Consider the following 26,150-nt stretch of genomic DNA (forward strand, 5'->3'; position numbering starts at 1 on the left):
TTCAGATGGGTATCTCATAATCTCCCTTTCCATCATGTCTCTCTCTGTCCTGCCAGTGACTCCCCTCTGGGTAACCAACAACACTCCATCTTCAACTGCAGCCAGAGCCATTCCTGACTGAGGACTACACAAGATTTAGATAAGGCTCTATGACTTAACTGCTGGATATTGGATAATCAGTTCAACTCCCTTGGCATTAATCATAATAATATTCAAAATTCATTAGACTAGATTGTTTGGAAATCTATTTCTTGTTAATGTCAAATTCACTGAGCATTGGCCTGGCAGGATACAGACAGAAAACTAATACAGGGCAGGGTATGGATCTCCCTATGGAACAGTTCTTTTCTTCATGTGTAGCTGGACAGTGATGTGGCAGCTCCTGCCTGGTTTGTCATTTGTGAATCTTGTTAAGAGCAGTGGAACACCCTGAGCACACCATGCTGCCTGTTTGTTGATCAAGGGAAGCTACAGAAATATATAGCTGGATATATAGTATATAGTTAATTATATTTACAACATTTACTGCAGAGTTTTAAAGGGGGAATATTATATGTTCTGATTTACACCCAAAAATCTTAATAGCTTTTGTATCTAAAACCTGGATAAGCAACCCAGAGAATTCTGTGTGCAATCACAGTACAGAGGTACAAAAATTGACAGTATAATAAAAATTAAAATCTGTTCTTTGCTTTCCTGAAAACTTACAGCACTTTAGATTAAAGGATGGGGCCTTAGCGTTTTGCCAAGATGAAAATCTTTCAGGAATAAAATAACTGGATCATTCCTTCTAGCCAGTTTCACGTAGACCAATTGAGGATTCTTCCAAACAGTGCACTTCCTAATGGTCTGTTTGGCCTGTTTAAGCATTTTGGGTGTTGATGTTTTCCTTCAGAGTTTTCACTCTCTAGTTGAACAGTGGTTTCTGAGCAGGGAAACATCACTGAAATACAGACCAACATCAGAAGACACATGGGCTTTCTCTCCTAATGAAGGCAGTGCAGGCACAGATGGCATCTCAGAGAAACACACTGCAAGCCATGTTAAAATAAAGAGCTCATCATTGGAGGCTGCGGTGTCACACCTACTAATGATGTGATTAAACTCATCAGTGTCGGTGGGAAAGCTGTGCCAGCTCTGGCACTGCTGAATGCAGAGCTGCATTTCATGGCAGAGGCAAATCCCAGTCTGCACAACCCCCACCCCCATGAGTCAGACCACTGTAGAGACACACTGGAGATAACGATGTTCAAGGCTGAACTTCCTCAGACCTAAACTCGGGGAGGTTGCCACTGATACGTTCTTCACACGACTGACTCAAGCATCCCTGTCCAAAGCTGGTGTAGCAAGGAGAGGAGAGGCTGCAGATGGTGACAGCAGCCCAAGAAGGCCAGGCAGAGGAGAAGACAGTGACAGCACCCATCTGATCACTGCTGTCATGGGGGAGCAGCAGCAGCACTGGAAACAGGAAGAACTAAAACCAGCAATAGCCAAAATGGTGGCACGTGCAGATGGTGAGGGTGGGTTTTGGCTGCAGGATTCTGCTGGAAAACAAGCTAAATTTGAATTTTTGAAGGAATCAAGTTCTGCATCCTGTTCTCTATTTTTCCAGCTGAGACATTCTGTGCATTGAAGTTTCCTCCATTCTTTATCAAGTTTCCCGGATGCCCTTGAGTAGGACAGAGCTGCTGCAGTCCCACGCATTTTAACCACTGTGTTAAAATTCTTCCTCCCTACTTTATTTAACCAGAAGCATAAATAAATAAGCAAACCCACAAACACAGGAACCTGGTTCTCAGATGCCATTAGAGCCCTTGAGCACTAAGTGGCCATCACAGATATCACTAGTTGCCTTCTGCTCCCCTTCCTGCAGCCATCCAGACACTCCATCCCAGTGAGCCCCGCTGGGACCACTGCACAAATCCAGTACCTGCTAGGACACATCTGACTAGTTTTGCCCTAATACAGGACTGCTTCTAGATGGTCAGCTCTCCAAACCAGGCAAGTTTTCCTAGAGGAGTCTCTAGCCACCAGCTCTCCATTAGGGTTAGCCACAAGCGGAAGGACGGAAGGAGAAAGTGAGTCTAAAAACCCTCTAATGTTCTGCAGTATTGGATAGAATGAATGACCCCTGCAGACACATGCTGAGCAGACAGGACAGTCCTCAATTATGTCATTGCTGGAGCATTTACTTCAAGGATAAACGTGACTACAAATGCTGGGCTTAAAGCCTTGGCTGCTTTTGCTGCCTTTGGATAAGCCGCTCTAGTCCAGGAGCGTTAGGGGTGTGTGTGTGCAGCAGGCACCGGCAATGACACGCGTGTCTGCCTATGGAAACACTTAGCAGCTCAAAGAGTAGAGTTGAAAAAAAAACCCTATTAAATTTCATTCTTCCCTCCTTCCTTTGTGAGAGCAGGCCCTAAAGGATTTGCTAAGGTATTGATGGGTGCCAATCCATATATCCCAGTGAACAACCCACAGCCTCCCTCAGGAAATCACAAGCAAATCTTGCCTACACGATGGAAATTTCTTGCTTGCCACACTGATTTTCCCCACTCTCATCCTCACTGCATTATCCCTGTGCTAACTTTTATATACTTCTCTCAACATTTTCTAACCTTCAAGCTCACTACTTTGTAAATATTTGCAATCAGGTAGCACATCTCCCCACTCTGGTCATTCTTTAGACAAAGTATTTACATACAGTTCTTTCTGTCCTCAGTAATCAATGGCTTTACACTGTCTTTGTTTCTGCCACACCTCTACAGAGGTTGTGGGGCTGAGTTGGGTACATGTGACTGCGTCAAAAAAGGGTATTTAAAATAATGATTGCTGTAGAGGTACACACTTCACTCTTTGGCTTGGGTCCTTCACCTGGAGGGCTTCAGAACATCATTTGTTTCACTGGCACACTGAAAACCACATTTTCTAGGGAGCTGCCACCCCACAAGAGACCAACCAACCTCTGCTTGGTTCGAAGAGGACATGGTTTATAAAGACAAAATGCAACGTGGCCTGGGGCAGGCACAATCTCACTTTACAGAGCTACTTGCTGTATATTGATCAGAACGGGCTCGGTGCTTTATTAGCCACACGAGAGGTGCAATGAGCTGCCACTGGAATTTGTGCTTGATAATCAAAGGCATTTGTCATTCTTCCAAACGCTCTGTGAGTAGGTGTTTGATTTGGGTGCGTGTGAGAAATGGAGGAAAGCAATCTGGAGCAAGAGGCAGCAGGCATGGGGAGGGTGTCCTGTTGCCCACCCATTGTCCTGACCCACAGGACATCCCCTCTGCATCATCCTCAATGGCTCCCTGGATACCATCCCACAGGGCAAGGTCTGTGGCTCAGCAGAGCCCTCCACCATTGGCAAAGCTGATCCTACTGAAACTCGAAGAGCAGCAGCTGCTGCTGCTGCTGTTCAGCCACTTGGCACAGGGAGCTCCCTCACAGCCCTCTTTTCTGTTTTGGCTTTCCCGCATTTCCTAGACAAACTGCTCTGTTTTTTTTTCCCCTCCCTCTCTCTGACAGGTACAGGTGGCCTTGCTGCCCTCTAATTGCACCTCCCCCAGCTTGAATTTTAAACTATTTAACAGCTTTAAATGCACCTAATGAGGCTTCAGCCTGCACTTTGCTGCCATCCCTCTGTTTCTCTGATGCAGGGAAGACGAGTGGTTTGGAAACCTATCGTGGACTTCCCTGCTTGGAGGTCTAATTACACGGTAACTGGTGACCTCGTAAGCACAGGGTAATCTGCTGTGTAATACTGGGGTAAATGATCCCAGTACTCCTGTCTTTTCCACTGAAGCCTTCTGCAGAGATGGATATACAGCCGGTTAAATGGTCATTAATCCTTGAACCATTTGACACTTGCCAAGGGCAGTGAGGAATAACCAGCACTGCCACTGGGGCAGTGGCTTTGGGCCACTTTCTTAGAGCTGGATGCAGATGTCTCTGCCTGTCCTGCGTTAGGAATCAGTCATGTGGAGGGACACATCCAGAGTCATCCACAGGAGAGTCGCACCAGAGGCACGTGTGTACCCGAGGGGAACAGGCCCCCGTGCTGTCTGTGCAAGCAGAATAGGGCCAGAGGTTCCGAGCAGCTCTTCCATGACTGGGATGAGCCGTCTGGAGTGCTTCCTTACCCTCACTGCAAGGGATGTGCGTGGGAGCAGCAGCAACAAAGGTTTTCCTCTGAAACCATCCCAACCAGACAGGCACAGCCCCAGGCATTCACCCTGCAAAACTCCAGGAAAATCAGCCAAGATATCCATTTTCTCCCTCCCCACTGTGAGATGCATTTCATTCCCTCCCACACTAACAGCCTGTTGCCCTAGGGCTGGGGGCTGCCTGTCTGACCCCTGGTACCTTTGTGGCAATGGAATATATTTGCATACATTTTAGACACACTGACATCATTCCCTCTGAAGACCTTCAGTTTTTTTTAGTAAGCACAGTAATGATTTTCAGATTATAGGCTAATAAAATATTTTAATTTGTTAGGCACATTAAGGTGGGCACTGTATCATTCTCATGACATTTAAATAGTGCTTTAAAACAAAAAAAAAAAAAGGAGAGGGGGGTGGGTTTGCATGCATTTCTTTCCTAAACAGGAGCACTGAAATAGAAAGTCAAAATCCCACACACGGGTACCGAGATCAGCTCTGACACCTCCCCTCTGTGCCTGTTTCACTTGAACACCTGCCAAGTTAAATAAGCAAACATGGTATTGCAGTGTCCTAGTTCCAAACCTGGGTTTGGCAAATGAGGCCTTCTCCTTAGTCACTCTGGCCATGCTGTGCAGCAGTGGCCCCATCTCCATGTGCCATTGGGTCACAACTAGGCTGGGTCACATCTAATGGGTAACACTGAGGTTTTGTGCCTCAGCCTGCCCTCACCAGCTTCCCCCCTCTGCCCATTTACTGTGCGCTCTGATTAACTAACTGGATAAGTCATGGGTCTAGAGCATGCCATCATTTCCATGACATGCATTGTACACTGTGTGCCACAAGGCAGACTGCTGCACCAGCAATTGCATGGTTTGGAGTGAATCAGATTGCACTGGATAAAGCCAGGGGCATTTTGGAGGGGGGAAGTTGCCCTTGCAGCTCCATGGGTTTGTATGGCTGATGGCACTGGAATTTCTTTCCTAATCTGTAAAATGGGGCAATGCAACTCTACCCTTGGAATTGTTCAAGACCAGGTTGGATGAGGCTTTGAGCAACCTAGTCTAGTGGAAGGTGTCCCTGCCCACAGCAGGGGGGTTGGACTGGATGGTCTTTAATGTCCCTTCCAAACCAAACCATTCTATGATCCTATGAACTCAGTGACTTCTCAAGAATGCTGTGCAGGTAACAGCTTGTACAGTGAAAATATAAATGGCATGGAAAAGCCTGCCAGCAAAAGAAAAAATACTTAAATGTTTAGCTTAGTTATAAACATTTAGTTAGTTATAAACATTTAGTTAGTTATACCTGGCAAAAAAAAAAATAGAGGGTTACACAATGATTATGATGGCGAAGAACAGCAAAGAAGTTACTTTGTTCTGTGAGTACTTTTGCCTTGTACCTCACCTGGATCAGACAAGCTTAACGGTAGGTGATTATGTGAAGTCTGTACTACAAGGCTGAGGCAAGTGTGAGCTCAGGGCTCCTCATTATCATTACCTGACCTTGCACGTACTCTTTTGCAAACTCAGCATTTTTTTTTGTGGATAGAATTTCTGGGTGGTTATTTTAAGAAAACTGTGTTAAATTTCTTGCTTCTGTGCCAGGTACCTGCTGTTTAACAAACGGGCCATGACTAAGCACAGACTGAAAATCAGGAGCATCTCCAATTTAAAGCAATGAGATTCTGGTACTGTCTTCCCTTAGGAGCACATTTAATAGTGGTGCTTGATTATGAAAAGGATAAATCTGATGTGATTGATGCAACAGGGGATTAGATTTGATGATCCAGGGAATCCCTTCCAGATCTCTTCACTCCTAATGAATTTATCTCTTAAGGGATTTTTTAAGGTTGTGGGGAGGATGCAGTGCTCTACTGATGGCAAACAGTGTTGAGGTGTGTAGATGCCTACTGATGGTTAGTGGGTCTCCATCCCCAGATTTAACAACTTCCCATCAACAAGAAGGTGGAGCAGTTCTCCTTTCTGGTTCTACCCATCTTGAACATACCAAGAAGAGGTGGGTGCATGGATCCTGCCTGCTTCACTCTTTGAATTTTACAGCTACTAAGTGCTTCCAAAATTCACTCTGTGCAACTTCACCACAAATGTCTCAGCTCTCAGATTCCCTACATATTCCTAAGGTACTTACCTGTTTCCCAACACTACAATGACTGCATCCCTTGCAATCTTTTTTTCATGTGAATCTCCTTGGTGAGGATGAGCAGGGATCACCTTTTAACAATGGGAAACTGAGGCACAGGAGAACTAACTGAATTTCCAATGGCAGCAGAGGACATCAGTAGCATGGAAGGGACCTGCAACCCAGTCCAAGGCTGGGATCTCACTACTTGACTCTTCTCCATGCACCTAACTGGGCTCTCCCTTTCACAGCAGGAATAGCAGAACGCAAAGTGGTTTTCAGATCAGGCACTCACTGATTTGGGATTTCCATCCTCTGCCAAGCCATAGGGGCTGAGCTTGGGGTTTCTGAGGGCACAACACAAGGTTGTTTCAGAAGGGATGACCAGGGAAAGTGATTATGTTCTTTTTTCCCCCCTGAGTAGTTTTAATTCTTTAATTCCTACTTACTAATAAGATAAAATGCTGTGATTTCTGCAGGATCAAATGGTGCAGGATAAGCTAAGGGATTTTATTAATTAACATGCTTTTAGAGCTGGGAAAAAAATAATAATAAAAAGGCAACAGGGTGGTAGATAATAGCTATCAACACGGCCCCAGAATTACCTGCCATGATACTGTATCCAAGAGGAGGCTGTCATATTAGTGCTGGGCATGGCACTCTGATAGCAAATAAAAGTAATAAATCAGAGAGAGCAAGGCTTTCTCCCTCCAAAATATGGCTATTCACAAACATGTGCTACATTTCTCTAAGGCCTGATCCTTCCAGTAACACCATGTATAGCACTTCTATGCTCCTCTGGCTTCCCCAGGGATTGCTTGGAGCAGTGAGTGCTAAGCCCAGTGGCAAGTGGTTGCAAGATCAGATTCATAGTGTGCCAAGAATTTTAGATGAAAAGAGCTATAAAGAAGTCACATATTATTATGTCACATTGCAAAGGTCAACCCCAGTATTTGTTCTGTCATAAGGACATGATTCAAAGGCAAAAAAATAGTGTCAGGGCACAGGGGAAAATAATTTTTTAAAAACTGCCTTCAGGTCCAAGGATACAAAATTACATCAGTGCTTAGAACTAAATTCCCTTCCACACCCCACAATTCAATTTTGGCTCAGAAAGGCATAAACGTAACAAAATCACCTTTCAGTGGCAAATCTTATCTGCTGACATATCCCCTGCAAAATCAGCAATATCTAAACTCACACTCCCATGTGATTCTGCAACAGTCAAGGAAGTGCCAGAAACCTGCTCTTTCGATTTGCAAGATCCACTCAGCTGCTTAAAACTATGCAGGCATTTGCTGGAGCAGGAGGAGTGACCATGACACCAGGTGGTGGGGCAGCCAGTCCTGCATCAGCAGGCCAGGAGTATATATCTCCCCTTGCAATGCCACAGAAAGGTTTGGGTGATCGGACCCAGGTAATTTATCCCTGCCATGGCTACTTTGTAAATATTTATGCCCATCTCTGTGGGCTTGCTGGCACAGGGAAGCTATTGAGAAAGAAAGTCTTAACTTATAAGGAGTCATAACTGCTCTGCAGCTTGGGTGGATTAGCTGGTTCCACTTCCAGAACGGGCTCGAGCAAAGGCTCCCTAACTGCCTGGATCAACAGAGCACTGTGTTGTGTGCCAGCAGCAAAATCCCACAGAACAACCAAGTTTTATGTTTGCACCTCTCACAGGCTCCTGCAGCTCACCCTCCAGTTGGCTGGAGGAGAGTGCTGTGATGCTGTGACAGCCAGGGACATACTGGGCTGAGGATCCTACACAGAGGTGGCAGCACCACAGGATGCTGGCTTGGCTCTGTGGGAGGGAGGGCAGGGTAGACAGAGGTGTTACCAACTCTCAGCAAGCTCACACAGTTCACATGGCTCCCATCAACCACTGCCTTGGCAAAACCAAGGCTCTGTCAGAGCTTCAAACTTGCACCAGTCCCTCACTGTCTCCCCTCTGGGCAAGGGGTGGGAGCAGCAGTGGGCAGTGACAGTTGACATCCACTCAATTGGCACTGCAGGCACCCAACTGGTCAGATACAGAGGAAGTGTCCACACTACCAGACAAAAGTGTCAGGGCTGGCATCTGACAGTCCAGCTGCTCAAATGGTCTGGTTTTAGTCCATGACAATTTGACCATCCAAACAGCTGCTGAGGGGACAGTCCCAGTGAACAGTGCAAAGGCCACGCTGCTTGGAGTCATGGGGTGGTTTAGCTGCACAGAGACAAAACATGCTGCACTTGCTGCCAGCGGAGCCCGAGGACAGCCTGCACTGCCTACTAGTGCAGGCACAGCCTGGACACTCACAGAGGAAGGTTGCACTGAGGACTTCTCCATTCATCCCATATTATCTCACCATATAAAAAAGCCCCAAGAGCTGTTATAGTAGAAATGTGTGCAGTTCCCACCACAGACAAGAGCCCTTTGCTGCCAAAACGCACTAGACCCGACCTAGTCCCAAAGCCACTCAACCCCACGTGTCATTTCATGCTCAAGCAGCACCAGTCCCCCGCTTCCAGCTGCCCCAGGGTTCGAGATGCACTCACTGTTGCAGCTGCCGGCGGTGCCAGTCTCTGTCGCTGCCACGCTGCGCTGAACTGGCCCTTCGGACGCGGCCCTTCCTGACAGTGAATGGGTGAAAACAAGGGAAGGAGACAAACAAAAGAGAAGGGAAGGGTGAGAGAGGGAGGGAGGGATGGGGGGGATGAAGCAAGGGGACAAGAAGGGAAAGGGTATGTCTTTAACTGAACCATAAGTCTTTCACTGGCTGCAACATCCCAACACTATGCAGCCCTTGCTGTGAGGGCAAGGAGAAGGTGAGACCCTCTGGCCCCAGTCACCACCACCTTGCACCCCACACGATCACCTGCACCAGTGCAGAGGGAGGGCGAGCTGGGCAACAGTCAAAGGGGACTCAGCCTCCTGAAACTTCTCCTTGGTCTGAGAAGCCACCTAGAATGCTCATATAGAATGTCATCCCTTGGGGGACCCAGAATTCCTCTCCAGACAAGAGAAGTTTTAGGATGCTTGAGCAGTTCCTTCATATCTGGTACTTAAGCATCCTGCTCCTTGCCCATTGCCAGTCCTCCTGGGCACAGTGCAGGGACTCATCTGCCTCTGCCAGCAGAACAAGACCCAGCCCTGATATCTTTACTCAAGCAAGTTCAGGCTAGCCAGAGTTAACGGTATTGCTGGCCAAATGTACCAGTGAAGCACCTCACACATCACCCTACACTTGCCCGAAGTCTTTGTCCCATCAGCACTGTCACAGGCTGGGGAAGAAAATACCTAAACCCACAGCTTCCAATCACCCACAAACCTGCCAGCACTCACAAAACTGGAGCTTAGGAGGGGACAAGGGAAGCAAAATGCTGGAGCACGAAATACAGGACTACATTTTCCTCTGCATCAAAGTAGGAGAGATTTGGAGAATGGGAGAATGGAAAAGGGATAGTGAGCAAACTGAGAGTGAAGGACTGGCATAAGCTCTGCTGACTTTCTAGTGAGCTTGTTTGTGTTCCCATTGGGGCAAAGACAAAATCCCAAGATGGAAGGGCAGTTGGTGAGCATGGTGATTTGGTGGTACACTTCTCACTGTATTACTCAGGAGCTCAGGCTGAGAGCTGCCTGGGGAATTCCTGAAATACGGCCTCAGAGTGTGTCCAGCTGGTCATTGCCCTGGGCACCTTCCCACCCTGCACTAGCAGTGGAAACCAAGCTGCTAAATGTATCTGACAGCTCATTCTGCTTGGGGAATTACCCCAAGAACGACTGACTCACCTCCCTTCCCAAAAAGCTGAGGTAGGAAATGGTTGGGGGAAAGGCTTAGAAAATTGGTTCATGCTGGTTGTTTAAATTGCTTTTGCATTACAGTGTTACAATTAGGGGAAGAGTAAAGAGAAATCTATGCATAAAGCTGTATCCTAAAGCCAGCTGGGGCAGAGGTATGGAAGTTGGAAAGAAGCAGAGCAAATGAAGTCATCCAGCAGTGGGAAAAAACATCAATATAATATAGTGCAGAACAAAGCAAATTCTACCTCAAACACAGAGTTGAAAGGGAAACATCTTCCTCTGTCAGATCTATTACCATGCATTTATTCCAATAACAAATAACTAACCCGAAGAGTAACCCAAACCTGATTTATTCCCCCATCTAAGTAAATATGGACAGGCAGCCGAATTTGACTGTAAAAACCACTGATCTCATATGTTTTCTTTGTTTATGTTTGAAAAAATAGGAATGAAGTTTCTGCCTTGCTGCCAGGGGATGCTGGCAAAGCATTTGAGCTATAGATATTGTATCTTGTCACTAATGACTGCAGGGAACTAAAAGGGATTTGAATTTTTTAATGCTTCACATTAATTGATAATTTGGTCTCAGAATCCACAGTGGAACACAGGATTTGCTATATTGGATCAGTCTAGTGGCCCATAAAATCTGGCGTCTTGCCTCAGTGATGCTCAGAAAAATTATCATCCCTTGTGTTTGCCTATAAGGTTGCTGACCATTCCTGTAAGGCCATACAGCAGAAAGGGATGGAAGGTCTCTCTGGCCTACACAGCAAACCTCTTTAAAAACCTGAAACATGGGTTTGGCAGGGCTCTACTACATTTTAATTTTTTTTAGGTTTGGGGCTTTTTTTAGGGAAAGGAAGAAACTCTGAAACTACAATCATTTCCAACAGACACACCGCTGTTGTTCCACTTGGTCACCACAAATAGAGAGAAGGTGGACTTGTGTTTTCAGAGGGCAAATGAGAACATGGCTGAGGCCAGAGGGGGGAGATGCCTTCTGCTGAGAAGAACAGTATTGATTAGTCAGTATAAAGATTTTCCTCACTAATTCCTTTTAGCAATCTTATCATGTGTTGCCCACGTAATTGGATGGGGAAGAGAGAGGTGGAATCACTTAAGCGTTCAAAGCTCAACACGCACTGAGAAAAGATTCCCATTTCGTGTGTGTGTGCAATTTTGTGCATCGTTGCCCCTTGATTGTACATTGAACATGCTCTCTTTGACAGCTGAGCCCTAAACAGCCTATATATTAAGGACAGCTGCTTGCAAATAGGGGCTTTCTCCATCCAGCTGGCAGGGAGAAGGAGCTTGCTGGGGTTGTGAGAGAGGTAAGACTATGAAATGGGGGGGGGGAAAGGGAGGGGAAAGTATACAGAAACTCTGACCATGCAGGAATCAGGAGGAAAAAAGAAAAGCAGTGGTTTCTTTCCATGCAAGCATCTTAATTAAGGAGGTTGATGAAGATACTTGCATCTTAATTTTTCTAGGGAGGTCTTCAGTTTGTCTTGAAGCAAAGCGTAATTTATCCTTGCTCTTGCTAAATTGGCTTATAACTGCTCTGCCTCCAGTCCTTTTGCTGATGATACTGAGGTTTGGGGATGCTCCCCACCTTTGCTGACCAATATGTGATCCCTTGGCTGTACCCATGGTAAAGAAGAGCTGAGATCATGGTCCTGCGGGTAGGAAGGCAGGAGGAGGACAGTGGCCAGTTGGGATGAAGTGAGGAAATGGGTACAACAACCTAGACAAGATGAGAGGGGAGGATTTTACATTTACACATCCCAGTCACCCTCAATTGCAAGTGGCAGTGCTCCTCCCAAAGCATGAACTGTTCATTTCTGTATGCTCAGAAGGATCTATACTCTTTCTGGTCCACCTATGCTGGAATAATGAAGCTTCCTGGCATATGGTTCTCTACCTTCTTCTGCTGTGGCTGTAGTTTAAATCAGACCACCTTAGTAAAACCCAGGAACCATGAGCTTCTCTGATCTGACCTTACAAAATCCTTTTGTTTCTGGTGACACTTTTGGATGGATCTCCACCATGAGAGAGTCTTTCATGGCTCAAAATGAGGTATTGTGTTCTTTCCCCCGTATGTCACAGCTTTCAGGCTAATGGGATGTTCCAAGTGGGGACAGCAGGAGGAGGCAAGCACACTGCATGCAGGCAGCCTCTAGCAGGTGTTGGGAATCACACTTGGATAAAAAAAATTAGAACAGGGGGAAAAAACAGTCTCACCATCAGGGGGAGAGAAAAGTTACTCAGGGATGGATGGGGATCACAAGTAGCTTCTCTTGCCTCCCTGGATCTGTTGGCTGCACCCAGGGAACACTGAAAATGGAAGAGTTCTGCCCTCCCTAGTTAAGTTTTATGGGAAGGAAATTGCTTTGAAGGAAAGGGCTCCTGAATTCCCTGCAGGAAATTTGCTGTCTCAAGTTTTTACAGCACAGGTGACAGGGTTTGGTAGTTTGGCTGCACTGAGAAACAACCCCAGTTTTCTGAACTGAACTGAATCTCTGACTTCTGGGGATGGTGTCACTAGCCCTCACCTGGCTCTGGCATTTGACTGGTTACTCCCAGTACTCTCTCCAGCTCTCAGGAAAGCAGACATCAGCCTGGACAGCTTTTAAGAGCAGCCAAAGTCCAGTCAGCATGGGGAAGACTGGAAGAGTCATCTCCATTGAATCCGAATCTGCCACGTACATCACCAGGTGTTTCAGGAAATACTGAACAACAAAAAATTCCTCCCTGTTTGGCTACATCTATGATCTCTGCAACTGGAAGGTTAAAAAACCATCAGGAAGCTAAACTGAAAGGCTTTGAGCTCCCAGGCCTCTGGATCTCAGCCCAGTGGTTGGGAGAAATCAAAAGCCTCAATTCAAATGCCTGGGAGTGGGGCTGAGATTTGATTGAAAGATCCTGAGTTTGATTAGCTTTCAGTAAGTGTGTGAGCATTTGGGTGGTCCGGGAGTAACACAGAGGGGTTAAACATGGAGGTCAGTGTTTAGGTGAATACTGAGACTATATTAAACAAAAATCCTGAACCAAATGACTTGCAATGACAGCAGTAAAATACCCCGAGCAGGAGAAGAGGTGAGCGTGGAGGTCAAGTACCAGAGCAGGGAGTTTTTATTTCCCAAAAACAAACTGCTCTTTTGTGCCTGTGCTTCAAAGAAGATGTCACCAGATTGTGAGAGCTCTTCACCTGCCACATCCCTCTCATTACCGGAATTAAATAAATGGCAACAGCATGAAAACAGCAACTCAAGCAGGAGAACAACAGGTAGACAGTGAGGAAAAGGGGAGGAGGAAAACAGGGTGCGGATGCAGGTCTTGACAGGGTGGAGAATTAGGTCAATTACTGTTTCTGAGAAAATGCCAGGAATACAGCACACCCTAATTTCCCCAATTAATTCTTCTGCACTTGAGCTGCTTTGTGTGAAGGGCTCTTAATGTTTCAAACAGGAGGGGAAAAAAAAAAAGACAACATTTGTTTTTCTCTCAGTGTAGAAATAGGGAAGTGTTGAGGGAAAACGTCTGGCTAAAACACAAGATGATGCTGTTACATCTTCCTTCAGGAGATAAGAAGCTGTGCTGCGAATCCAGTTTGCAGGGGTTTTTATAGGAGCCACAGAGATACCAAAGACTAGCACGTTCAATATCACGCTGACTTTTCCTGCAAGCAGAACACACCAGGACAGGTACAGAGACACTTAACCCACGTACCCACATTGAGCGGTTCCTTCCCCTCCCCTCTTTTCAACCCTACAGCAAGTTGGGGGGAATTTGGTTCCTCTGCCCCCAGACCCAGAGTTGGAGCAGTTTTGAGGCACCATGGCACGAGCCATCCACACCTCATGGTGCATACAGGTGTTATCTAGGGGGAATGAGAACAGTGGGGTAGTGAGAACAAGGAAAGAAATAACAAATCAGGGATGATGGGATACATGGGATAAACAGGTGCCAAGAGGGGGACATAATAGTTTCAGACATGGGTTCTTGCACACAGAAGACTATGGCTCTGCCTACCTGGCACAGCTGTATCAGTACCAGAGGTCACATCTTCAGGTCACTATCAGACTTTTTGCCCTTACTCATGTAGGTATGACAAAGTAAGACATGTTTTCAGAATCCATCTTAAGACAGGAGAAAATTAAAGTACTTTTCCCTTCTAAAACCTTTCCTTAATGACATATATATTTACAGATACGAACCCTTCCCAAAACCCAAGCAGAAAGGACGGAGACAGAGCAGCACATCACATTTTTCGCCTCAGAGAAGGAGTAGGAGGAGACAAAAGGCAATACACAGATGCTCAGCACCTGCACAGCACTGAAGTGCTGGAAATGGTGCTGCTGTTGGAAGCTGAACGTGACACAAAACATTGTACCTTCTACACAAGATCCCACTCAACAGCCAGCATGACCAGGGACTAAGCTTGCTCTCCCCCCACCCATCAGCACTAAATCTGAGCCTGAGGACACTGTCTGGATGCAGGGAGCTTGGCCAGCTCTCTGTCCAGAGCTGACTTACTGCTGGCGGACACCGAGTCTGCCATAAAACCTGAGAGTGGCAGCTTTTTTTCCTCCCAGAGTGAGGCAGTACCATATCCCAGACAGAAATTTAGAGGGAGTTCTGCTCCTCTCTGCCTGTTGGCATTCCTCTTAGCAGGTGATGGTGCAGAGCCCTGGCACGCTCATCACAGGGCTCCATTCTGGCGCTAACGGATTCCCTCCATTCTGGGCAGCAGTTTCCCTCTGCTAGGATCCACTTCCCATGCTGTAAACACTCTGCATGAGACGGACAGCAAAACAACAAAGAGAGCATCAGAGACATGAAAGTGGGTGTTGTACAGCTGATGGATCCACATGGGCACTAAGGGGCTCCAAAGGAGCATGACCCAGGTAGCTGCTAAACCTCAGTGATCTATTGCTCACATGCAAACTTCACTGGAAAAATAACTAGCTGTACCCATGAGAAAGAAAGCAATCTTGAACTCCAGTGGAAAACAACTGGAGAGATGGTCTAGATGGGAGATGGTCATCAGAAAGCAACCTTACAATGGGTACTGAAAATTATCAAGAATATGGTGTTTTTACTGGCCATTTTAAAGAAAGATAAGAAAGAAAATGTTTACACAGTAAACCTTCATGCTTCAGAGGAGGAGGGATCCCAGAATTTTTAAAGAACACTGACCTAAGGCCAAAGTCATAGCAAAAACATTGTTTTGGTTCTGATGGTCTAAGGGTGTGAGCACCAAGGTTCATAGGGAGAGATATTAATCTTTTATTAAACCAACCGACACAACTGAAAATAATAATAATAAAAAAAAACTCAGAGAGGCTTTGTGTACCTAAAATTCATCCTTTTTCCCCCTTCCAACAATATTATGTGTTCTATTAAAAGATATTACTTCTTCCTGAAAACCTTGTCAGTCCCAAATCCAAACAATGCTCCAGAGTAGTGAGGACAGAGAAACAGGGAGCATTTTTGTTATTATGTTTATCTATCTCTGTGTTGCTAGAAATACAAAAACACTTTCAGAGCCCTTTGCAAGTCCTTCACATGTCTTTTTTTGACAAGCAGGTGTCCTCTGTGTGATGAACTGTGACCACAAGAACACTCAGCACAAACCTCTGGGAAAGGATGGAACTAAATCCCCAAGAGGTTTCCAGCCCACCCCAGGATTTGGGGCAGGATGCCAGAAGGGCAGAATAGAGGAAATATGGACAGAGGAATGTCTTAATGATGTTTAATGCTTACGTAAATCCCTCCTCTATCTGACATGTGTCTTCACTGATGATGTCCTACCCACGTTAGGACATTACCTTGGGAGTTCTTAAGGAGTCTTGATTACAATTTAAGAGTATGTTCTCTTCTAAAGATGAAGAAATGCTGCCCTTTTCCTGGACAGTGACCATGATTTTGTTTTGGAATTGAATTATGCATTTTGGGGGACAAATGAAAATTATTTGTATTTTACTGGAGTTTGGGTGGGTTCAGAGCCACAGAAGGGCTCTTGGAGCAACCACACCCCTATCTGCAGGGTGAAAGAGCAGCTGGGAATTCTAATCTCAGCCCTGAAGATGCCTCCAGCTCTGACACTCCTCCCCCAGACACAACAAAAGCCCCCAGCTCCCTGGACAGAACCGGGCAGGCACCATGTGCCTGACTTGCTGCAGTCTCCATGCCACACTTGGCTGAGGCACAGTGTCCCTGACCTGCAGCGTCCCACCACCTGCTGTCACAGTCCTGAGTCATACCTAAAAAAAGTCGCCTACTCACAGAGTTTTTTAAAGAAAACAACAAGGAAAACGAAATCCGCCCAAATCTTTTCTCTGCAGTAGGGATATTTTCCATCCTGCCTTCCCACAGAGACCCACACCAAAGACTGCACAGCACGTTACACAACACAGCACAGAAACGCTTCTTCAGCATCCCCGCCTTTTCTCTTCACACAGAAGCTGGGCTACTTCTCCCTGTCTCCCCAGTTCCTCCACTTTTCTCCGCTTTCTAATCAGATGCTGATCCACCTCTCCCCACCACTTCCACCTCCACAACCATCTTCTCTCCATCCTGTCTTGTTGAAAGGAGGTTTAAAGGAAACAGCTGACGGGATCCCTCTGTGATGCAGGAGGAAAAGGACGCATCTGTCTTCAGGCAGAACATGGAGAGCCTTGCAGAGAGGGGAAACAAGCCTCTCTGCTGCTTTTGTTACTCAAATATTTGTTTTCTGTATCCAAATGTGCAACAGAAAATTAAGCGGCTCACCTTTGTTAAAGCACTTTTGCATCCCACAAATGCTGGAGCCAGATGGTGTTCTTTCTTTGTCTTAAAAGATTAAAACATGGGAAAGAAAGAAAATGTCTAGGAACAAATTCTCAGCCTGGAACATGCTCATATATCCCACTTAAGATATCATATATCCACATGCCCAGTTATCCAGGCATGTGGGGCCTGGGCAGGAGCAAACACAGGGACAGGGCAGACTGAAGTGAGTCTGCTTGCAGAGAGCTCCAGACCTGTCACTTTGTGTCAGCTTGGAGGTGGAATCTTTCCCCATGTTTCCAGAAAATGACAAACTACAGTTTCTCCCAGGGCTGCAGCTCGGACACACCAAGCAATATTTTCTAGAAACCATATGAAGCAGAACTTTACTCCAGGTCCTACTGGTGGCAATGGCAGGCTGTGCACAAGGGGAGAGATGCCATACACAAACACCAGGAAACAGACTTGGGAACTTCACCAGGAAGGTTGTAGATGTGACCAGGGGCAGCAACAAAGTCTTTAAAAGTTCAAATCTGCAGCCACATCTCCACCTTTCGTAGGTGAGACCCAGGAGCAGTTCAGTTCTCCCACTTGAGCTTCTTCGCTCATTTGCTTGGAGGAGTGTGGTTGCACTGTGGTTGGAGGAGGGATGAAGGACACTTGGCCTCTGCACTTCTGCTCTTTGCTGGCCTGGGTAGGCTTCCCAGCTCTGCCACTGACTCCTGCTTTGGCCTTGGGCCAGTCACAGAAACCCTCTGTCTGCCCCTCATGCCACCAGTATAAATGTGGGCAATCAGAACCTTGCTTTGTTAGGACCCTTCTTTGGACTTTAGGAGAGAAAAGGCCTCCATGAATTAATATAGTGAGCAAGAGTTTTAAAAATACTAAAAATAAGTGAAAACAAAGAAAGGAAAATCAGTAAAGAACAAAAGGCTGGGCTGGGCTGAAACTCAGCTCTTGTTGTGGTAAACAGGTGATAACTAGTTACTACTTCAGCCATACATGGCAATTTGTCTATGTAGAGAAAAGTCCACTAAAAAGACTTACACCACTGCATGAGATATCATGGAGCAGTCCTCAGCAAAGCACTTTGCACAGACAGGATGAGGTCTACAGGACACCACCATAGAGAAGACAAAAAATCCAACAACGACGAACTGTGGAAATCATCTCAGTTCTCACTTTTTGGGGGCCCTCCCAGCCTTGACATGTCAATAACAGCAAATTCTCCCACTGCACAGGAGAGCTCTCAGTGCTGCAGGAACACCAGCTCAGCTGGAATTGTCCCCAGAAGTGTGACACTGGCTGTGGTTGGGGCAGGACTAACAGGGCTGAAGGGAAGAAGGCAGGCAAGAACATGGGCAATCACATGTGCTGCTCCTCATCTTCCCCTGGGCTCTTCTCTTTCCTACTCGCTCCTTCCTGAAGTTTCAGCTGTGGTGGGACCACAGCACCTCTCTTTCCTCATCACTGCCCAGTAACTGCACTGACACCTTTTCCCAGTGCAGGCTTTTCTGCCGCACAGTGAAGATTGTTTCCCTCACTGGTAACTAAACTTAGTGGTAAGCTGATGTTCTGGCCTGGGAGAGGTGATATGTCTCAGCACAAATCTGATCATGTTTCTCCTCCTCCCAAACACAGTAACTCCACTTGGCAGCTGTCTATCACACAATGAAAACTTTCTGAATCAGATCAAGACCATAGGTCAACCCTTTCACAGGTAGCTGATAGAAATCATCCTCAAAGCCAAAGATCCATGCTGTAAGCAGAAATAAACCAGCCTTAGTCCAAGCATCAGGCTGGAAACCACAGCTCCATAGCCTGAAAAGCCCTTCCCTGTTGGTAGATGGTCCAGAGACAAATACCTACTCCAGTGTGTTTCAAACATTTCACACATCACATCATCTCCTGTAGCTGGGGAAGGGTAAGAAACACTCTGTTCCCTCAGGAAGGCTGCCATCCTGGGCAGGCAGGACAGTGCAGACAGGTACACAGGGAGTGTGCAAGACAAGGGGACAGTGCGAGCACAGATCACACAAGAAGAGGCGGAAAGGCATTCCTGGCTCATTGAGTCTGTCCCCAGAGACAAGTGCAGGATTAGCCTCTGCACTAAACCCAGGCATTTTTATCTAGTTGCTTCCTGAATTTCTTTAATGACAGGCTTTCAGCAACCTACCCTTGGCAAATTATTCCATTGTCTAAATGATGACCCTGCTGGGAAAAAAAGTGTTCTGAGGTCGAACCTAAATTGACTATTATTTCCTCTTCCATATTTTATGCACTTATCAGTCAGTCTTTCAGTTGCTTTTCCTCTATGTCCCTGTATTAAGTTTCTTTAATCTAACACCAGAGGTCACAGCCTGTAGTCTTTATCATCTCTTTGGATTACCTTTAATTTATCAATGTCTTCCAAAAAAAGGGAATAAAAATAGGCAGTAAGTATGGGATGACTTCAGAGCCATCCCAAAGCATGTGACTGTGTGCTGGGGTACCACAAAGAGTCTATGTGTAGGCATCTGCGTGGATGTCTGAACTACAAGCATGGCCAGGACTGAACAGGAGTAAGGACAGTGTTTAGGGATGCCTCATCAACATCTGTGCACATATTTCAATGAGGAAATAATGAAGCAAGTGAGCCCTAGGGCTCCAAAAACTGATTTACTGTAACATTTCCTAGTCTCCCTTTGCTCTGAGCATCAGACTGCTGCTGGAGCTGCCTTACCCTGTAGTAATCAGTGCTGTAGACATCTCTTGACATCCCAAAGTCTCCAATCTTCACCAGCAGGTTGGCTCCGACCAAGCAGTTCCTGGTGGCCAGGTCTCTATGGACAAAGTGCTGGGAGGCAAGGTACACCATTCCAGAGGCGATCTGGCTAGCGATGTGGAGCATCTGGGATAGCCCTAGCTCCCCTTTGGCTTGTCGAGGCTGCCCATCCACGAGGATCATAGCGTCTGGGCCATGTGCCCTATAGGGAGGAAGAAGCAAAAAGCATAGAGTTGCGTCTCAGAAGTGACCAGGAGATGGGAATCCCACACGGTCGCTGTTCCTGCTGGAGTGGGGACTAAATCCCAGCTCTGCACTGTGAGGATGTACACACAGCTCCAATGGAAAGGAAGAATGAAAGCTTAAGAGAACAGGACCTTGTGGGAACATTTGGTGGGTGAGCGGGTGCCATACATCCTTATCCTATCCTTAGTCTACTGCACACAACCTCTTGTGGCCACAGATGGAGACAGAATGCCAGAACAGTGGGACCACTGGCTTGATGCAACATGGACACTCTTCTCTGGTAAGACCTCCGCAAAACTAATGAGCCTCAGGATATTTACATGTTAATTCTTACACCTTTGATAAGTTCCCAGAGGCAGAGATATCACCCACTTTTCTTCCACACCTGTCATATTCTTACTACCTAATCTCTTAAACAACCCCAAACAGCCTCCTTTTCTTTTCCTTCATATCACCAACCAACCACCCCCGATTGATATTCATACAGCCAGAGATCACACAAAATGTTTCAGAGGAACATCAGCAGCTTCATCCCTGGAAAATCCCTTTTATATCCTGAACTATCCCAAAGGTAACACAGGTACTGTGAACTGTGACAGCATGAGCACAGGTGCAAAGTTTAGCCCTGGCTGTCAGCAGATGCAGAAAACATCCTGTACAACAAAAGGAAATATTTTGCTGAACCAGGTGCATTGTAAATGTAGGACTTTAGGTCAGTCTAATTCCTGTTCTGTCCTTTTTTTGTCCCCTTCATCACTATGTACCAAGCCTTTCTGTGCCATACTCCCTCTGTGATGTCTCTTCCCCTGTTAGAGCTCACCCTGTGGTAACTTGTGTGAAGGTAGAATAACAAAAGCCCTCGTATTTAGGGAAATGCAAGAAATGTTGCTGTGACCTTCCTTCTTGTGACTAAGACACAGAACAGCATTTCCTCTGAGGCTTTCATACTGTTCTCTTTGAAATTATTCTCGGCATTTTACCCCTGTCATCAGCAGTAACCCCACAGAGAGACAGCAAATTGAAACTGCACATTCAGAGCTTTCCCTCCTCCTTGACATGGGACTGAACAACACACCACAAGACCCAAACTGTTTCCCACCTTTATCTCTGTTCCTGAATAGTGTTGGGTTTGAGGGTGCACAAAAGAAATGAGCATCCAGATGTCTGGGGTTCAAGCATCAGTTTTTCAAATGCCCCCCTCTTCAGCTACCTTCCCTACCACTGGGAACATGGCTCTAAAGGTCCTCTCCTGGTAGAAAGGGCAGCTGGAAGAGGAGAGAAACTGCAGAAACAACTGCTGAGGAGCCAGGAGTGTTTTTTGGGAGCCACGAGTGGGTGGTACTGCTGAATGTGGGGTGAGTTGTCTGGGAGCAGCAGTGTGAGCAGCAGAGCAGGGGCTGCCAGATGCATCTCGGAGCCCTGTGGGTATGGTGGGAGCAGCAGCACACAGGAAGACTTGCTGAAGGAGCTGCAGAAGAGTGCATGCAGAAATGACTATTTGATGTCTTATTTAAATAGCCCACAGACATGTTTACCCCAGGAAACTACTTGGTGGTGACAACAAATGGTGACAGCAGGTGAAGCTGAGCCAGGACTGAGCAGGTTAGCTAAAAACAGAAAAACAGAACAAACAATAGCTTCTAAAACTGTTCTGGACAGTTTGTGCCAGTCATGCCTTGCAGTTACATCATATTTAGCTACAGCTGATACCTGTTGTCATCAAAGGTAAACATTCCTAGGTGAGAAGTGAAGGATGTATTACTATCTCATTGCTGCCACTTTTTTTAAATACAATAATGGCCCCCAAAGAAGTGTTTGTGTCTGAGGGGAACATGTGGTGGTTAAAAAATGGTCAGCCAACACCTTTAATTCACTGGCTCTTTGTACAACCTACTATACAGGACACATCTCAGTATGTCCTCTCTACTACGTACATGTCCCTCCCTCCCTTTCTCTATCCCATATGGTTATAATCCAAAGGAAAGAAGAATCAACACATTTATGATATAAACAGGAAGGATATTAGTACATTTAGATGTGTCAAGAAGCCTACAGGGAATATGAGAAGGGTATGTCCATCTTTTCCTAGGGAAAGGAGTTTAATTTAGCTTTAGAGAGAGGCCATAAAATTGGGTGGATTTCCTGTTAAAGAACTACTGGAGGTTTTTTCCATTATGGAGTGGTGGAGGCTTTTGGGAAAAAAAATCACCCTTCTAACTTCCTCTTCTGAAATTCCTTTTCTGTCCCAAGACAGTCTGACTGTTGGGCTGCTTCACCAGAAGGGCTGACACAAAAACACCAGAATTTTGCAACTTTTCTAACAAAACCTGTTGCCTGTATGAGTGGCAACGACTTCCTACAGACTGCAGAGAAGGTCTGTAATGGCAATGTGCAATTATCCCTACTTCAAAATTCCTTCTGTCCCAGACAGAAAACAAAAGCTAGAAAACCAGTGACAAAGGTGAAGGGGGGAAGTGATGGACACCTCCGGTTAGCAGAGAGGGACGTGGTCACTGCAGACCCCTGAGCAGTGGGGGTGTGTGCTGGGAACACCCAGCCTTGCCACCCATGCACCCTGGCAGACTCCAGCCCCTGTGCACACCATCCCTAGGGATGCTGTGCTCCCTGGAGAGGAATGCCTGTATTTCTCCACATCAAGATCATGTCTATTGATATTTTCTGAGGCAGGACACCACAATTGCCGTCTCCCCTGGTGCAGACAGCAGGGTTTGTTGTTGCACCCCCAGCAACAGTCTTACACACAGGGGCCCTGGTAGGTGTGCAGAACCATCCCAGTGCATGCCACCACTAACTCAGCAGGTAGGTGTTGATCCTAGTGCCTTCCTTTTCCACACCAGTCAATATTACAAACCAGTAAAACTCTCTGTTCTCTAGGAAGCACACAAAGATTTAAAAACACTTAGGGGAATTTATTTATTGTGCTTTTCTCTAGGAAACTGAGTCTAAAGTGAGCCTCTTCCTTTTTACTGCTTTTTCGATTTCTGCAGTTAAACTGGGAAAAGTCCATCTGAGTGCCTGTTACAGACTCCCAGCATCCCTAGCCTCCAGTGTCTGGGAGTCACTGTCTCCTGCTGCGGGCTGGGTGAATCATCACACTATAAAAACTGCTGCTTGCTGAGGGATGCTAGGCAGCTCTGCATCATCAACCCTTTCTTACCCCCTTGCAGTCCCCATTCCACGGTCTCCCACCAGCAGATATCTGACCTGACAAACAAACCCACAACTCTCTTTCCATATGTCCCCTTAGGCATTTTGAGTTTCTGTTTGCCGGGTATAAGCTCCCTTGCTCCCAAAGCCAGCTTCCTTTGGGACGCAGAGGGGTTTCACTGCCCACCACACACCAGCATGCAGAGAAGGGAGCATGGAACTGCTTTCTCCAAGGTTGCTCAGGAAGGAGAAGCTGGCAGCTAAATGCAGCTGGAAGATCAGGAGCTGCAATCCCAGAGACCACACATCTGGAAAGTTTCTTTTCCTTCATAAAGGCCAAAGATAATACAACGAGCTTTCTTCTCCAGTGAAACTGGAGATGAATTTCATCAGGCATGAGTGTTTCTCAGACATATCCCAAGGAAGAGTTGGGACAGGGATGAGGATGTCCATGGCTCCAGCATGATATCAGCCTTAGGGACACACTATTGTGTGAAGCAATTCCATGAGGCTTTGCAAGTGGGTACAAGACATCTTTCTGAGACAGTGAGAGAGCCTGTTTTGGACTACACTGTTCAGGAGCTCAACTAGAGCAGTGAGAGGTTGTGCCTCAGCTGTAGTATCTCCCTCCTCTAAGTGAATTAAGGCTGTTGGTTCTGCCAGGAAAAATGATGGGTCAATTTTCCACTCTTCTTTGTGAGGTGCTTTAAGAACACCATGTCTCATGCTCTTTTTCAGACTGCCTTCCTCCAGTCACAAGGCTGAGGCACTGTCCATAACGCTGCATCACCAATCTATGCTAAAATAACCTTTCAGTTCAACTCATGGTTTCATGCCAGTAGGTAGAGTTCAATCTGCTGCTGCTGGAAGGTTGTTGAGCCCTTGCAGGTACCACAAGAGAGGGTCCCAGGGTAATCAAGGCTGCTCCCCCTTGAACGTGGGTCTGAGGAGCTCTGTAAAGCCAATGTAGCAGCAGCCTTCACTTGTCCTACCTTGCCAAGGATGTCATCTATCTATCCAGAGCCTGAGACAGGGACTGAGCTATAAAATCATATTTGTTCTACCCATAGATGAGGAAAATGAGGAGGAAAACCAATGCAGGAATGTTCTCAACTCATGCACTGCCAAGTGAATGCCCCAGTGGAGCTGCAGACAGGTTATCGCTACCTGACAGATGAAAGAAGAAACTTCTACGATCCTTCTTCATATCTCTTCTGGTGTAGGTGATTGCTTGGAAGTGAAAACCTCAGGGGAAAACCTGTGTCTCCTGGTCAGAAACTGACTGTAATGGCAGAAAAATACTCACTGAGTGTATCCCAACCCCAGACCTAGACCTGCAGCGCACAAGCTTCTTGTTCCTCCTGCAATCATATTCACACTTTGCAGTCAAAACAGGAAAATATCAAGGGTCCAATTTTCTAAATATTGGAAAATAAAGCTAGTAATTATTTCAAGAGGTAAGTACCACTCCACTTGCATGCAGGTTTCAGAGTGGAATTTCTGTTTCGTGGGAGAAGAGCACCATAAACATCCTCCAACAGCTGCTCCCTGCCCCTTGCTGCTGGTGGATGCAGGGCACACAAATGATCTGCCTCAGGCTGATGAAATGGTTGAATGATGGGGGGCAGGGAGGGCTCCAGCAAGTTACAACTCTCTAGAGACAGGGAAGGAAATTACAGCACTTTTTCAGGCCTTGCCAGGCTTCTTGAGTAGCGTGGTGCTACAGGTTAAGAGATCTCTGTCTGATGAGGCATGGGGACCAGGGATCGGGGATGGACTCCACAGTCACTGCCTGAGGCCCCTCCAACATTTCTCAGGTCTTTTATGAATACAGGAATGAGAACTAGAGACCAGTAAATGCCCAGGATACCAACCAGATCAAGGACTCCAGCAAGTTTCTGAAAGGAATATTTTGGTTCTTGTGCTGTTGAAGCAGAAGCTGGGTGACTGAGGGAGTGATGGCAAGTGGCCTTCCTGCTTCAGCAGGACATGGCTTTGCTGGGGGTACAAGACTTGGAGCTGCTGACAGCTGTGGTATCATGTCCTTCTACCCCCAAAGGGCAAACACACCTCCTGCAGCTTCAAACTTGCTGAGGTGGGAGAAGAAACCCCTGGTTTCCACAGCTCACAGAGACCACTATTGAGATTACCCAAGAGGAAATGTTGGGACAGGGCTAATAGAGCACCAGATGTGGTGAGGACTATCATCTCCTACAAGCTGTCCTTGGAACAACCATCTCTCATTCCTCAGCTCACTGAATTACATCACTGGTGCAGCACTGAGCCAGAACTCACCCTGGGGTGGCTGTGCAGCAGTTCCCATGCCCTCCTTCACACTTACCTCAGGAACTTGTTCAGGTCACCGTGCTTCATGTACTCAAAGACCATGATGAGCGGGTCTCCGTCCCCACACACGCCGTAGAACTTGACGATGTGCTCGTGCTGCAGGTTGGTGAGCAGCTCCGCCTCCCGCTGGAAATCCTTGCGGGCTGCCAACGTGGGGTCTTTCAGTGCCTGAAATGAGGGACACAGACACGCACAGGGTGGGCTCAGGCGAGGGAAAAGCAGAACAAATGGGTCACAGCATCACAGAGGAGCTGGTGAGGAAGGCAGGGGAGCGGAACCGCTGCCACCAGCCCCATTGCTCTGGGAGGGCTGGTGGCACCACCTAAATGTTTTGTTCATGTAGTTCCTGGCCCAGTGGGTTCCCCAGCCCATTTCTTAGGCAGCAGCAAACATGCCTCAGAGGGTAATAGCTTCCAATTATTCCCAGCTTGGGCAGAATTTGTACTGGTGACCTAGGGGTGAATGGCTTCATATCTCATTATTATTAAATTTCTGAGTCAGCCAGACCTTGCTATCTGTCTTTTATTTTGAAATAGCTGACTACACTGCCTTTATTCAGAAGATGGATTTGCCTGGCTGTGCAGTTATTGTGTGGATTTTTCAAACTGCCTCCGAAGAAGGACATTGTCAAGCTTTTTCTCATAATTTTTAAAATCATGTTTTTATTCTCTGCTGTTTATAGCAGCTCCCCGGAAGACTGATGCTGAAATTGGTATCCTTATTGAGAATATCTCATCTTCCACAATTTGAGCATGCCACTTTG

The 26,150-nt window shown here is 46.5% G+C and overlaps 1 protein-coding gene across 2 annotated transcripts in view; it reads right to left on the bottom strand.

Annotated features, from left to right (window-relative positions):
• The window catches only part of NTRK3 (neurotrophic receptor tyrosine kinase 3), a 209,089-nt gene that overhangs the window by 11,707 nt on the left and 171,232 nt on the right, over window positions 1-26,150 (bottom strand). Inside the window, exons 14-16 of one of the 2 annotated variants that reach the window (XM_032700246.1) lie at window positions 25,383-25,555; window positions 19,586-19,829; window positions 8,847-8,921 (exon numbers count right to left, since the gene is read on the bottom strand). In XM_032700246.1, the coding sequence (XP_032556137.1) occupies window positions 8,847-8,921; window positions 19,586-19,829; window positions 25,383-25,555 (492 nt within the window). The remainder of the gene's footprint in view (window positions 1-8,846; window positions 8,922-19,585; window positions 19,830-25,382; window positions 25,556-26,150) is intronic. The other variant, XM_032700247.1, reaches the window with a different exon arrangement.

The sequence above is a fragment of the Chiroxiphia lanceolata genome, chromosome 12, assembly GCF_009829145.1.
Source record: "Chiroxiphia lanceolata isolate bChiLan1 chromosome 12, bChiLan1.pri, whole genome shotgun sequence".
Taxonomy (NCBI): domain Eukaryota; kingdom Metazoa; phylum Chordata; class Aves; order Passeriformes; family Pipridae; genus Chiroxiphia; species Chiroxiphia lanceolata.